A 15,337-nucleotide genomic window follows, 5' to 3' on the forward strand; every position below is an offset into this window, starting at 1 on the left:
AGATGTCTGGTGAGCCGAACATGTTTAACTGCATCACCATTACTTCATATATTTGCATACTAACTGAACTTGAAGAGGGCACTCGGTGTCATGATTCTCAATAATCTAAAATTAGGTATAATGCTGTGGAAGGAGCTGCTTGCAGTATGGTGTAAATTCATGATTCTGAGGAGGTGAGTACCTATGTTTGACTTTAAGTGTGTCTTCCTCGTGGACTCCGTTCATGTCTACCACAGGACTGGATTTGAAGATGGAGTGGAACTCTACAGGCATGCTGAGACGACAAAACACCATGTCAGCGTTACTGTTCTGGGTGCCGAACGTCTTGTGAGTGACTTTAAGACATGGGGGGCTGTCGATGGTGCCGTCGATCCTGGTTACCTGCAGATTGGAAGAAATTCTTTTCAGCCGTCCAATGACCAATTTGGGATTTTTTTACCAACAAGTATCTGCTTTTGTTCTTACTGCGATGTGGTTGTGGTCCTTTGGCACGTTGACAAAAGTAGGCAGACGTTTGCTGAACCACATGGTGACCTCTCGGTTCATGTTGACAGCATAGGGTTCAAATCCTTCCTGAAGGCCGCACATGGTGTAGTATTTGAAGGTGCTAGCGTCTTTCCCCAGATTCATGCGACCCACCTGGGCCAGACCAAGACTACACACTGGAATAAACCCTGAAGGACAGCCGGAGGAAGTGGAGGAGGCAGAGGGAAGAGAAGCAGAGGGAGGAGAGAATAAAAAAGCCTCTAAGAACACACACAGCAGGAGGGGAGGGAAAATCAATCCAGCTTTTTCAAAAAGCCAATTTACAAGTGTCACATTAAATAACAGTGATTTCGTTACAGGGAGCCACTTATTTGTCACTAAATCCCTAGCATGGTCATTCTAGTTAATGCTCTTTGCTCTGCATGTGAAAGCTTTATTAAAAAAATTACCTGCAACTCTTTTCGACAATCACCTTATCAGTCTGACACTCCCTCACTGTAAGCTTCTACAACCGGCTCTGTTACCACACACATCTTATCCGCATTTACATTTACATCCTTAATTTCCCTCTGGATCAATGAAGTTATCCATCTATCTATCTGTCTATGCACACACTCTCTCACCATCCTCAGTTTCAAAGTCAGTGAAGCACAGTTCTGAGCCCTTGGTGGTGATGAGGATCTCTCCATTGAGGGTGAAGATCATGGACTTGTCCTCCATGTTGATCATACATCCCACCACGTCCCCAGAGTGCCAGCACCGCCCGAACAAACGGCTGCCCATGTTCAGACAATGACCCTAAATACAGTACATGCACAAGAGTAAAATTAAACAGTTTCTTATTATTTAAATTAAGGAAATGGGCAAGTCAGTACAATAGTATAAAGAAAATTACACTTACACTACAACAATATTACAACCCCAATCCTCCTGACTTAAATTTGGAGTAGTCAATATCAACTGCACCACACAATGTGAATGCATACTTTGATTTAAATTTAATTGACAGCTCACCCTGTATCCATCAAAGACGAAAGCAAACTCATCCGTGCCAAGCTCCACATCTGGCTTGCATCCCGGTCTGGCCCAGCCCACTCTCATGTCTCCTCCTGTCACAGCTTCAAATTCAAAGTACCACTTTCCAGTCTTTACGGCGTACGTCCTCTCTACTCTGAAGAAGCGGACCTTGTCAATGCTTATCCGCTCCACCATTTGTCCTGCTGGGTTGAAGGGACAGCCACAGTGTCAGCTCGAAAAATCATCAGAATCCCCTCCAACAAAAAAAGACAATCAATAAAGGAACCATTAATTGCAAAAACAGTCTCTTGGTGTGGTTAAAGCAATAATTTCACAGCCTAATTCTTTTTCACTGTAGACTGAAAGAGGGTGGGAGGCCGAATCCTTTATCTGGACTGGGGAATTAAGTCACACTTGTCAGGACATTACACTGTAACACGCATTTTATCATGTGCTGTATAATTTAAAAGCCTGTGCATTTTCATAGGCATATGTCCGTGAGTCAAACTCACCGCCTTCCTGGTCCGAGGGCTCGATGTTGTATCCGTAGCCAATCAGAGTGCGGATAGCCTCCCGCAGGCTGTCCCTGTTCGACTTCTTGGTGCGCTCATCCAGCAGAACATAGGGAACCAGGCGAGGGTTACGCTTACTCTTCAAATCCTGCAAGGAGGAGAGGCACTCAGAGAAAATTGTATGTATTGTATTGTCTTATCAACTGTAGCCTAGCCTGGGAGACAACTGATGTTTTTGTTACAATTGTGCTGTCAATCCGTGTAATTGAGAAGTTAATCAGCCACTTCTATTGAGCTACTGCTGCCCATCACTTCCTCTATCTTCCCTGCGTCATTTCCCATAGCAGTATTCCCATTGGGGCACAGCCATGGAAGAATCATATTAGTATCACTTAAGGAGATTTGTGGAGCTTAATTTGAAATCTTGTGGTGGTTATGAAGATCACAGGCTTGTTTGTTTGGCCTGGCATAAGCCCCTAATATTGCTAAAGGGCTTAAATGAAAACCTTGTGGCATTTTTCCAACGTCAGTTACCCAGTCTCATGTCTTCAGCTACAAATCTTGAAAACTGTACAGAGAGCAAACATCTGCTTTCCAGTTTTTTACAGAGGTGATTACAGGTAATACAGATAAGTTTAGTTAGTCAAATATACTAACAGATGTGTGTACAATGCCTTGAAAAATATTTTGGATAGAAGAGTGTGTAATTGTACACGTTGGTATAACCGCAGCTGCTCACACTGGTTAAAGTGTCTTTTAAATTGTATATTCGCTGCTTCATCTGAATCAATAGGTGATTTCAGAACTCTTTTCTTTGACTTGTGTTCAGGGACCCGCATTTATTCAGAAAGCCTCTTTTTTCACATTATTAGTAAAACGGGTCAAAATGAATGAGCCTTGACTCGCTTAGAGTAGAAATATTCTGCAAAATGCATCAAATAATTTCTCAATATTTGTTGTAAATGAATGCTTTTAAGTGAAAAGCAAACCAAACTAATGGGCAAGATGTGTTTTTTTTTGTTTTTTTTACTGAAACCAACCACCCTATTACCACAGAAACAGTGTCATTAAAAGCTTGTCAGGTTTTCACAAGATACATAGCTTTCACAGATAACCCATTCTACATCACATCATGGGGAAAAATAGTAGTGAAGAAGTGATTTCAGGAAAATGTGTTCTATCCAATTTCATTGTGGCAACAACACCAAAAATACACCAAAATAACGGCTGATTAAAAACAAGCTAGCAATCAGTGTATTCAGTTTATCGCTTGTTAGTTTTCAACAGATGAGAACAAACATTCTGTATCGTGTGTTCTGCACAATATGCTCTGTGTCTTGTTGCCCTTTACTGCAAAACATCTTGGTGCATACTGAATAATGACATATAGCTCGGAAATGTCAGGCCAAACAACCCGTCTGAAACGTACACTAGTAAGGTATAGACTGTATGGTAGGTGAATTAATGAACCATGAAGGAGAAACAGCACATACAAAATACAGAAAGAAAGCTGGTAACAGACGGAAGAAAATATATATTGGTCCCATCATACTATAAATGAATACATCCAGTGTACCTGCTGAATCCCATAGGTCCATCCCTGTTTGATGCGGTCCTTGGCCCACACATTGTGTGCATTTTCTGCCAGTTTGTCCACCAGCAGCTCCTGACCTGGAGTCAGTTTGATGTCGGACAGGTCAAGAGGAGATGGCTTATAACCATTGGACATCATATAGCTACAGGAAAAAAGATAAAGACAAAACAACAAATTTTCCCTCAGTTATGAAAGTCATAAAGGCTAAATCCACCAGGACTAGTTAACCCACATTTATAGCTTGATATAAATCTTTATGGCAATACCTACAGTTACACTAAATATTTCTTTTTTTTTTTCTCCTTTCTTTTTTCTGAGGATCATAGACTGGGTTTACACGCTTTTGATTTATAATTTAATTTGCTCTCACAGTAGAAAAGCCATAGGCCTTATATGTTTCAATTGATGGCCTTTTTCTCAGCTAATGTTATTAATCACCGACACAATCAGTAACTACAGACAGCTTTCTTACAAACAGTTGGAACTGAGCTGCATCTCAATAAGAAATGTGTGTTCTGATGAGATTTAGACAGTACATGTACGCATGCACACTTACTTCTTAGGGAGTTTGATCTTTTTGAGGGAGCTCTCAGCGGTTGGATTGACCTGAACTACACGACAGCCTAATGCCAGCAGGGTCCTGTGGGGGAAAACAACATAAAGTGAGTCAACGAATGAAGCTTGTGTTTAATCCACACCTTGACAGTACATGTAGAAGAGTAGAAACGGAGAGAGTTGGGAGGGTTCAAATGGAGCAGTGATGGGTTAAATTGTGCATGTCCTCCTGTTAGGAGAAAAAAAGGCCAAAGAATACCCAGAGGAATAAGCTGGGTGTGAAGAGCTTTTGACAAATTTTCTTCACACCTTGTGAGAGGACAAAGTGACAGGAAAAATGAGTTTGATGTCACTCAGGAACCCATCAGTGTCGGCCAGATGTGTCTGCCACTGCCACAGATCAAGATTAATCGCAGCAAAGCTCAACGTTCTCCTGTTTCATTTAAAGAGCGTTTATGTAAAGTACGTGTAATAAGTCTCACTGGGACCTTTATGAGGAGAACCAAGTGTTGAGCAGAGCACTGATGAGCAAGACTTGTTGTTGCTTGCTGTATTTTATTGTTTGTTTGTTGTTTCGTATGTCTTTTTTATATATGTGTAGGGAATCATTGGAGGAAATTGCAAGGAATACACTGTAAGAACCACACCGACATTTTACTGTAACAGTGGTTACATGTGTTAATGCTTACTGTCTTAACACTCCACACATTACATACTGACATAATATGTTCTATGTGAGTTGGCTAACATGTCATGGTCATGTATGTGATGCACATAAAAAAAAAACAGTTTAAAACAAACCCCCAAAAATCTATCTTTTTTTTGTTTGTAATTAATCTGTCTGTCTCTCTCTCTGACTCCATCACATGCTCTCTTTCTTCTCCTCTTCAAAAACAAAGCACCATGGAGAAATTCAATCCATAATGCTCAACATACTTCAGAGTTTCTGTTGACATCTGCAGATTGTAGTTCTTTTCAGTTTCTGGCAGCTTGGAGAAATCCACCAGGCACGGATGCTGCCGCTTATTATCATCCCTTATCTATGTGAAAAAGAACAGTCACAGAAACAATATTACAACTATCCTTTGTTGCCTGCAACTCTAGTCCACAGTAACTCTATATGTATATACACCATATAGGAAAGTTTACTAAATATATGCATATGAAACACACAGCCTTGTAAGTCGGTGTCATTGTAAACCAACAAGAAGAGGGGAATGTGGTTTAAATACAGGCTGCTACTGGTTGCAGTGATAAGACAGTCTACTCTAGTGAACATGTTATGAAAGAGGAACAAGGGAGCATGTTTTCTTGGAGGAGATAGAATGGTGTACAGCTAGAATACCGAGTAAGAGGTGTAAGGCCTCTCTTGAGGCTGTACCTTATGCCAAATAATCCCTTTGGCAATGCTGCTCAGAGGAGGCGGCATGGCAATGGCGGATGTTTACCAAGAAAACATGCAGGGCTGTGTGCAGATATGCAGCTGTGTGTGTGGGTCTAATGAACACCAGCCAGCTCTTTTGTGAATAGTACAAGAACTCTCCGGGAAATCTCTTCTCTGGCAGTTCTTCCTCTCACAGAATTACAGTTGTGGAACAAACAATAAACGAAAAAGGTATTTTTATGCAACCAGGGCTAAATAACAAACAGCACTTTGCTCGTTCCCTCAGCTGTAGGGCATCTACTGCGACTGCAGCTGTAATTAATCACAATGAACCACAGAGCACAGAATGAGCGTGTAACCACATCCAAATTACATCTAATACTGTCCCTCAACATATTTTACCACTGTTTGACACATTGTTATTGCCTCTAACCACCTGAGCTTGATTAGGAAAAACTAAACAATAAAAGTTCTTATTTCAATTTCGGACTCACACTTTACAGATATCTTCATGCTAAATGAAAGATTCTGTTGAGGTAGTGGAAAAGGATGAAGGCCTGTATAAACGCTGGCAGTATATGTAACAGAGGGAGGGCTCTGACATGTATGTTTGTATTATAGACATAAGAGCTGTGTTGCCATAATGTTGTTTGTGTCATCTGTTCCTTTAAGGGCAAAACAGGTAACTTTGGCTTTTTCCCTTAGCTAATATACAATAAACCAGAACCAGTCTTTTGCAGACAAAAAGGACAAATGATTGCAGGTATAATGAAGAAGAAGTTGGTGAAATTATGTAAAATAATCCTTTTGAGTGTTTTTCAAATGATCAGAATATACGGTAGGATTTCTACTTCTGTGTTCATTAGAACTTAATATATAAACAAACTTTCAATTAATAATTGGATATTTTGGGAAAAACACTTTCTTGTTGAGAGATCTGTCTTTTAAGTGTTAAGCACCTAAGTGGTTAGCTTAGCATTAAGGGGGGGAAATAGCTATCCCGGCTCTCTCCAAAAAAACCTACCTATTGTATCTTATTTGTTTAATCCATACTCTGTAGTTTGGCTGTATGTTTAAACTTTGAACAGAGCCAGATTAGCTTATTTCCCCTGTCTATATGGTAAGCTAAGCTAACCAAAGCTACGAGAGTGGCATTGATCTTCTATTAGAACTCTCAACAAGAAAACAAACAAGCATTTTTCCCAAAGTGCCCCTCAAACTATAACTGCATCAAAAAAGTGATCCTTGGGTTTACATGAATTGTACTTTAAAGAATCAATTAAATGTCTTTTGAAAGAGGAAAAACTAAATTTATTGCTGTACTGTGCTACCAAAACACCCTGTTCTGCCCTTTGGTGAAACAATACCTCGTAGTTCATGACTTATACTAAAACACAGACACAATGACTCTGGTACCTACAAACAAACTGGAATGAAGCATCTAATTGAATGGTATGAAAAGCATCAAACATGGAAAATGAGAGTGTTCTTTTCACTTACCCTCTTTTTTGGTGTGAACCGCAAATTATAAAAGAGAAAGCAAGATGACGTACAGGCTTTTGATGATTCAATTCTAATTCTGCCAGTAACTAATGCATTTCAAGCTCAAATCTTTTAAGAAAACGTCTAATTGTGATGTTTATTTCACCACAAACATGGAAAAATGTATGGATTATGATTTTCTCCTCTCATCCAGAGCGATGATTTCGTTATTCGTCGAGTATTATATAAGGAAAGGAAAAATCTGCATATTTCTCACCTTGCCATATGACCAGCCCAGCTCAATTTTATTCATGCCCCACAGTTCATGGATGTTCTCAGCAAGCTTGTCTCGAACCTTCTCTAAATGAGGCGGCATGACAATCTGAGGAAAATGAAAAGTTAAACAGTCAGAGGGTTACTAACATGTTCGAGGGCTGACTCAGAAAACAGCCCTCTGCTCTTTTCCAGTTTGTTTACCTGGCTAGTTTCAACAGGTGTGGGGATGAAGGAGGCCTGCGACAAGAACTGCGGGGTGCCCAGCAGATCTCGGACTCCATCCACATCCCTCTTGTACTCTTTCACCGGCTCCACCTTCATCTTCTCTTTCGGCAGCAGGGCTTCATAACACGGAGCGTAACTCGATGGAGGCAGGAACTTAAAGTCGCCATGTCGACCGCCCAACAGGAAACGCACCCTACCGAGATAAAACGTTGGTTGTCTGTTAGCTTATTCTATGATTCTACACACTAAACAACATGCAGGAGGGAAAGGTTAATTAATGGGGGGGGTCTTGTGTGTAAATATAAACTGTATATTTAATCATAAGTGATAATCAGACAGCTATTAATGAACGAAGCAGCCAGTGAAAATAAAAGCAACCATGCAGCTAAATGTAACTGCTTTTCCCTCCTCTCCAATCCGTTCCAGCCCCTGCTCTAATAGGGACAAGTTAAGCTACGAGACTGAAAAAAAAAAAAAAAAACGCATCTCAGGCCATCACTGTGAAGAGGCTCTCCTGAGGACGCCCAAAATAGCTACTCAAGTAGTAGTGGTGACGCAACCAAGCCCATTCTGACTGCGCCCCTCAATTATTGAGTAGTGACAGATGTGAGGGAACGTGAAAGATGTTTCTGGCCCGTTTAAATCCGTGGAGACGTTCGCCCTGTTCAGTGGGTCAGGTGTTAACCCACAGAGGGGTAGTAATAACGTGGCACTTTCCATATGAAATGCCGAACTCTGGAAATCATAAAAAGTAACAGATCGCTTACAATTAATGTTATGATAACATAAATAATGATTTCAGCTCCTGAGTTGTTAAAAGAAGCATCTGGCGACACCACTGGTATTGTAGGAGGAAAATGGCTGTCTACACTCTCCCCGAGCCAACAGTGGAGTCAGCAGTGACAATGACTGCAGTACAGGGGAATTACTGAACTACATTAAGAAGAAAAGAACAGAGCAGAAGTGCAGAAAAGAAGAGCAGATTGACACCTGAGCGCCATATCCCACTTCTGGACCTGTGGTTAGTGTTGTCACTAAACTAAACTCTGCTTGACGAGACCTTAGAAACGACTGTTAAGGACAAATCTATTTGCTAAATGGTAAATGGACTGCACTTATATAGCATCTCTTTAATAGTCTTTCCACAATCTCAAAGCACTTTACTCTACATGTCACATTCACCTATTGACACACATTCATACACTACAGTGTATGAACCCTAACCCTAACCCTGGGACAGTATCGGGAGCCATTTTGGGGTTCACAATCTTGCTCAAAGACACTTTGACATTGGTTGGGATCAAATCTTCTTGGATTAGCGTATGATCAGCCCTCTACCTCCTGAGCCACAGCCGCCCCTTTTCTAGAGCTTTTCTAATCTTCTAGTCTCAAATTCACTTTCAAATAGCTTACATTGACCAATAAAATCATGCTAGTGTCAACCACCCTGGTGTCAACTGTCTATGGGCTTCAAAGAGCGATAGAAGATAGTAATACAAAATGCTTCTTTGCTCCACAAAATCAGAGTCAATCATGGAATCATGGAAGAACTGCTGGAGCTTGAAATTCCATTTTAAAGTCTTGTCAATCACACTATCTGTGGTCACCATGGCAACATAGCACAGTATCAAGCCAGCCAATTTTACCTCTGTCCAATCTTAAGGCCTTAAGGATTAATGAATTTGGACCAGAATGAGGAGGTGGATTAGATGGATTTCACGCTGCCGGTGTTTGTGTGAGTGTAGGTGTGTGGTGTGTGGTGTGTACAGTATATGCATATTTATTTTAGCTTGAGCTTCACTGTCTCATCTGATCCGGTCTTCTGTGTAGCTCATTCATCATCCAGGAATTTCAGGGAGTCGGTTCGTCTCAGACAACACAAAGGGGGAAAACAAATAAACACTCACTTGACCCCTGCGGAGAAACTGACGACAGGGAAGAAGAGCCCGTCTGTGTTGAAATTTTCAAACATGCCCTGAACAGGCTGCCCGTTGATCCTGAAAGAGATGCTGGGAGCTCCCAGGTCCAGACAACAGCTCACCACATCCTCTGAGGTCAGGATGTGCTGGTTCATGGACGCGACCGCCCGAGGGATACGACCTGTTCAGGACACAAACACACACAGTTATGTGAAATATGACCCAGTGAGTGATGCTGGCACAGATCACCTCCGTCTCAGAACACACAAATTTGTACACACAAATGCACACAGTTACACATACTCTGGGCAAGGAGATCGTCCCTGCAGGGTACTGATTCTGTCTAGACACAACCTGGCTGTAGCCCAGGGTTACCGCTCATTTTTAAAACATTAGCTTATTATGGTACGAGCTGAGTTACACACACACACACACACACACACACAAACAACCCACTGACCTGACCAGAGGTGTAGTCCATCAAAACCAAATGAGTACAGGTCATCTCCAACTCCATTGCCTCCCCATCCCTCTCCTCCTCCAGGGTAAGGAGCGTAGCCTTTAGTGTTGGCCCAGCCCACCCTCAGGTGGGAAGGCTCGCTGGTCACAAAGTGGTCCACCTGGTCAATCATCAGCTCATAGTACCACTTCTTATACTGAGCTGAGCCCTCGCTCACCCCCAGGAAGATGTTCGGTCTCATGCTGGCAATGAAGTGAAACGTAAAATCATTAGTTATCTCTCAGTGGAAGTGAGATATTCTCATTTTCATTTGTAATATGTTTTTTCTTAAAATTAATGAAAAAGTCTGCCTTTAGGACAAGATAATTCCATTTGCTTCTAGTGTATTCAGGACGGTTATAAAAATGTCGATATCTTGAAACAAGGCAGAGAAAAGCAGATCACTTCACTAGTGTCATGAGCCAAAGACATTTGTGAGATTAAATTTGAGCTATCTCACCCTCAACCGAAATGCGTCTTTTCATTGTACAAAGTTGAAGCATAATAGAAGATAGTAACAGATTTAAAGGACCAGTGTCAAACTCAGCCTAGTTTTTTTAACATGAGTGTTTTAAAGTAGAGATTTTAAAATGTGTTGCACCACACAAACTAGCTCTTACACAGAAATTAGTAACCAAATATTTACAGTCAGTAACTATAATAATATAGTATAAATGTTGCATAGTTAACTGAAACACCTAACAAAGCTAATGTAGCTTGTGATGCTTCCTTTTAATACTGCTGATTGTTTTGAATGTACAAGAAGTCTTTCACAATAGTCATTATTTAAGTTTTTATCGTGCAATCCAGTTTAGTAAATCATTAATTTGAAAGTATCTAGTTCAAAGAATGTTAAGTAAGTAAGTACTTTACACATAAACTTGGATTTATGAATAGGTGGTGCAACCCTGTCCTATACACAACAGAGAAGGACTTTTATCAGTTAGTAACAAATGAGACCTTTGTACCTTAGCTTTAACCACTGCATTTTTTTTTTAAATGTAATTATGAAATGTAGATTAATAAAATGATACTGTATATCAGAGAAGCCAGATGTTGAAAGGAGGCGTGGTGCTTGGATGGCTTTCTAACCTCTGGACATCATTGACCAGCTGGGTTTGCAGCAGCAGATCTCTCTTGGGCAGCAAGTGATCACAGATTAAGTTCTGATTGGTTCGCACAGCTACGCCATTGCACACACACAGTGAGCAAAGCACATCCAGAATCTAAAAAAGAAAGTGGAGGCACCGGGGGGGAAATAAGCAACAATATCGAGAAGAAGAGAACTACAGTTCCCTAATAACTGATTACACATTGACCTCATTTGCCCTAATAAACCCTGCATATGAATGAATACCCTTCCAGAAAAGACTTATTATCTTTGTCCCTAATCACTGTCCAGGTTCCTGCTCTAGGGGCAGACTCTTCCCATGCAACCACTGCATAATTACTCAGAGATGCTTATTGGAGGCAAAAACATGTCCAATAATATCCCTTTGATGTTAGCTTAATAAAGCCGTAGAGTAAAATGGGCTGGGGACAGGCCAGAACACCCTATCCTTTATCATTGGTCCTTTTCTTCTGCTTCCAAAGCAAAATGATACATTCAGGCTGATTTATGACCCAGGCCAGCTGCCTGCCTGCTCCTGATCTCATTTCACTGTTATACTGATTGATTCATGATGGGGACACACTGCAACCAAACCCGCAGGAGCTTTCTGTCAAAATTGGAAGTATGTATGCTGGTAAAAGGTAAGCACAATGAATTAGCAGCTGAAGAGAAGAAGACATGACAAAGAGGCCCAAAGGGAACTGTTATGGAAATGAATGTGCATCCAATGAAGCAGTTTGGTGAGCCTAATGAGGAAAGAACTGGAGATGACTGGATGCAAGATAAACAGGCACTCAGTGGTTGTTGTGTGCTTTCTTGCTTGACTAAAGGTTTCATAACATCCAAGATATTTAGCATGCATCTTAAAAGCATCGCTCGACATTTTGGGAAATACACTCATTTGCTTTCTTGCCAAATGTTACATGAGAATACTGATAGCACTCTTATGTCTTTTGGTAAAAATGAAGCTGGAGCCAGCAGCTGGGTAGCTTAACATAGCATAAAGAATAGAAAAAGGGGAAAATCCACCTACCAGCACACATCTCACAAATCTCATTTGTTTAAACTGTACAAAACCCAAAGTTTATAAATGTTTGCCATGAGACTCCAGAAACTTACTGGTCTCGGCCAAGGTGTAGGTGCTGGTAGACAAAGTTTGTTACCCTAAAGTGCTAGTTGTTTCCCCTTCTTTCTAGTCTGTATGCTAAATTAAGATTATTGGCTTTGAGATGCTGTATTTACCTTACAGATGTTTTCATTTTATAGACTTCTCATCTGACTCTCAGCAAGAGAGCAAACATAGAAAGAACGCGTATTTCCCAAAATGTCAAAGTATTCCTTTAACAATATATTGCATTGTTTACCATCATTCATTATCTTTTTGTAGCTTGCAGTTTCCATCCATTATACTGTATTTTCTGTATGTGGTTTCCTTTCACCAAGACCTTTAACTGTCACCTCTAATTACCACTCAACATCCTCCTTGTACCGCAACAATGTTATACACAAGCATTTAAAACCCAGATGTGTCATTATCTCATATCACAGAAGGGATGGCACCCCAGATTAACACTACTTGCTGCTCACCTTGTGGTTGCGTCCGTGCTTGTAAAGCAGTGATATGATGGACTTGATGTGTCCTCTCTGGATGATGTTGAGGGCCTCGGGGCTCTCAATTAAAATGCAGTGCAGAACTTCCAGGATGCCTGCACAGCCGCAAATTCATCAATTAGTTAACACCCGCAGAAGAGAAAGACACACCAGAGGACACTCGTCAATGAGACATCCAGTCTGCATAGATCAACAGGGAACACTCAGGGCTGCTCGTATATTCTTTACCATACATTTCAAAAATAGCGGTTCGTATAAATGTTTTAAGTGAGCAGTGTCATCTTTCTACATCTTTTAAGCCTTGTGTCCCTGTTGAGGAGTGCTGGATTACCATTAAAGGAACCGGATAGCTTTTTGATGTCTCACTGACAGAGAAAATGCAAGTTATCACACAATGCTGTTTCACTGGAGACTTGGTATGTGTGAGAATTATAATGAGCATACCTGAAGAAGACTCAAGTCTCTCCAGCTTGCTAACCAGCCAATCCAAGTTGTTGGAAAACTGGGTGCAGTTGTTTCTGTTCCCTCTTATTAACGCCGCTGCAAGGTACAAGGAAAGGGTGCATGAGTCTAATTTTGTAGGAAAGAAGACAGTGTTTTTGTTCAAAGAGGTGTGATGGAGCCCCATACAGAACAGCAAAAACAATTTCAGCCAAAGGTGGACACCTTATATGCTCCCCCAAAGCCAAGGAACGAGAGGGGTTTTGCTTTGACACCCTTATACATATTAATTTGGAAGATGCCTAAGATAGAGGGAGGAATGACACAAGGAGAGACACATACGGACAAACACACCCACATACGTCCTAGAAAAAGAAAAGAAAAAAAAAGACAGGGTCACCCAACAAAGACAGACAGGGAAGAAAGGAGGGAGGCATCCCAAATCCACTTAGTGCTGCACCGAAGCAGGTGTGTGGAGGAGGGACCGGGGGAAGAGAGAGACGTGGTTAGAACACTAATATAAGCCAGGGGGTGAAATCAGTGTAAATAAGAGTGTGAAGGACACACTTGGAGGGCAGAGGGGCTTCAGTGTGGCAGGGTGAAAGATACACTTCACGTTTGAGCCATCCACATCCTCTTCTTAAGAATGTGACATATCCAAACAACAACAAGGAGAAAATCATGGCTGCTCACCATTTCCTGCTCACCATATTCATCTTTTTTATGTCACAACGGGCGAAGGAAATGTTCAAGCCAAACATTGTATTCATCAGATTCAGCAGAAGCCAGCAGGATTTTCAGCCACAGAGGGAGAGCAAAAATATCTATTTTTCCCTGCCAGATCATTTTAGTGAGATACGTCTATATCTGACAGAGCATATGCTCGCAGTGCAAGAGGTTAAAGTGATTTTGCAAAGGCAGGGCTGATGACATTGTGCTATATGAACAACAAAGAGCACAGCAAGAACAAGTAAACAAAACAGCATAGTGATGAGAATTGACATTCAATGGATAAAAAGCCATCTGGCCAATAGGGGACACCCAAAATTTTGAGTGTGACGACTGATCTTGTTGGGCTGATGCCCTGGAAGCACATCGCATAAACTGTAAAGCTCTTTTGTATGCAGTGGGCCATGTGCCACCAAGTCTTTTCCCAACAATATGAGTAAGAGTGTGAGTGTTGTAGATTATTTGTGGTATTTGCGGTTGGTGTGTGTCTGTGTGTACATGCTAAGCTGTCAAGTCTGGCAACATCAGAATTCAACCCTCCACTATGAGGCGTCTGTAAATGGCTGATTAAGTACCAGGTCAGCACAACCCCTCATCACCACTGAACCACCACACTCGGCAGCTACTTCATCTTCAAACAACAACTCTCGTATCTGTGATTGATTACAGTAGCCGATCGGTTTAAGTGTATGTGTTTGTACATATGTGTGTGTGTGTGTGTGTGTGCGTGTGGTAGACCAGCTTCCTACCAAGCAGCTCGTATAACAGGTTAAGGATGTCTTTCCAGGCCGCGCCAGCCTCTGACCCGGCACACTCCCCGAAGTGAGCGGCGCTGTTGTAGACGTTCAGACGGTCAATACAGTTGGACACCAGAGTCAGCATGCCCTAAGAAATGCACAGAGATCCAACACATGAAAATAAAATACATATGAAATATGCGCTTTTTACACACTGACATAAAAAAATAAGCTCTCATTAGTATGACAGCTTAAGTTGGTTAAATATCCTGAATGCAGCCCAATGGCTCTCCCCTGTCTCATTTGGTGGTTGTGTCACGGTGATTAATACTACCGAGTAGTATCTATAGCAATCAGATATGCTAAATGGAGGGCATAAAAAGACAAAATGGAAATTGCTGATGATTTATAATGCCAGCAAAAATCATGAGTCAGCTGTCTACAGTGACAAATTGACCTTCTAAATGCAATATATTAGGGGTGGGACAGGGATTTGCTATATTATTATTATATTGAAACACCCCCAAAAATGCACATATATTTGATTTAGTTCATTCACACTCATCTATGTTGGCTTGAGGATACACGTCGTTGTAACCTGTTAGAGTTAAGGGGAGTTCGGATAGTTGACATCGCAGGCCTCCTCAGTAAGGCAGCTGACATTTCATAATTGATGAAAGCAATTTAGGTCCTAGAGGCTTAGCAGAAAGCTCCAGTGCACTCGTGCCAGCCTGGGAAAAACTTATAACAGCAAAACTG

At 41.3% G+C, this 15,337-nt stretch overlaps 1 protein-coding gene across 1 annotated transcript in view; it reads right to left on the reverse strand.

Annotated features, from left to right (window-relative positions):
• Positions 1–15,337, reverse strand: part of LOC118336940 (ryanodine receptor 3-like) — a 101,741-nt gene that overhangs the window by 48,969 nt on the left and 37,435 nt on the right. Inside the window, exons 14-29 of the mRNA XM_035673712.1 lie at positions 14,591–14,726; positions 13,116–13,211; positions 12,648–12,766; positions 11,042–11,175; positions 9,911–10,152; positions 9,439–9,631; positions 7,508–7,724; positions 7,308–7,412; positions 5,101–5,204; positions 4,166–4,249; positions 3,592–3,751; positions 2,016–2,163; positions 1,501–1,703; positions 1,110–1,284; positions 466–674; positions 182–381 (exon numbers count right to left, since the gene is read on the reverse strand). Of these exons, the coding sequence (XP_035529605.1) occupies positions 182–381; positions 466–674; positions 1,110–1,284; positions 1,501–1,703; positions 2,016–2,163; positions 3,592–3,751; positions 4,166–4,249; positions 5,101–5,204; positions 7,308–7,412; positions 7,508–7,724; positions 9,439–9,631; positions 9,911–10,152; positions 11,042–11,175; positions 12,648–12,766; positions 13,116–13,211; positions 14,591–14,726 (2,525 nt within the window). The remainder of the gene's footprint in view (positions 1–181; positions 382–465; positions 675–1,109; positions 1,285–1,500; positions 1,704–2,015; positions 2,164–3,591; positions 3,752–4,165; positions 4,250–5,100; positions 5,205–7,307; positions 7,413–7,507; positions 7,725–9,438; positions 9,632–9,910; positions 10,153–11,041; positions 11,176–12,647; positions 12,767–13,115; positions 13,212–14,590; positions 14,727–15,337) is intronic.

The sequence above is a fragment of the Morone saxatilis genome, unplaced genomic scaffold (assembly GCF_004916995.1).
Source record: "Morone saxatilis isolate NCDOM2014 unplaced genomic scaffold, NCSU_SB_2.0 Contig3, whole genome shotgun sequence".
Classification (NCBI taxonomy): domain Eukaryota; kingdom Metazoa; phylum Chordata; class Actinopteri; family Moronidae; genus Morone; species Morone saxatilis.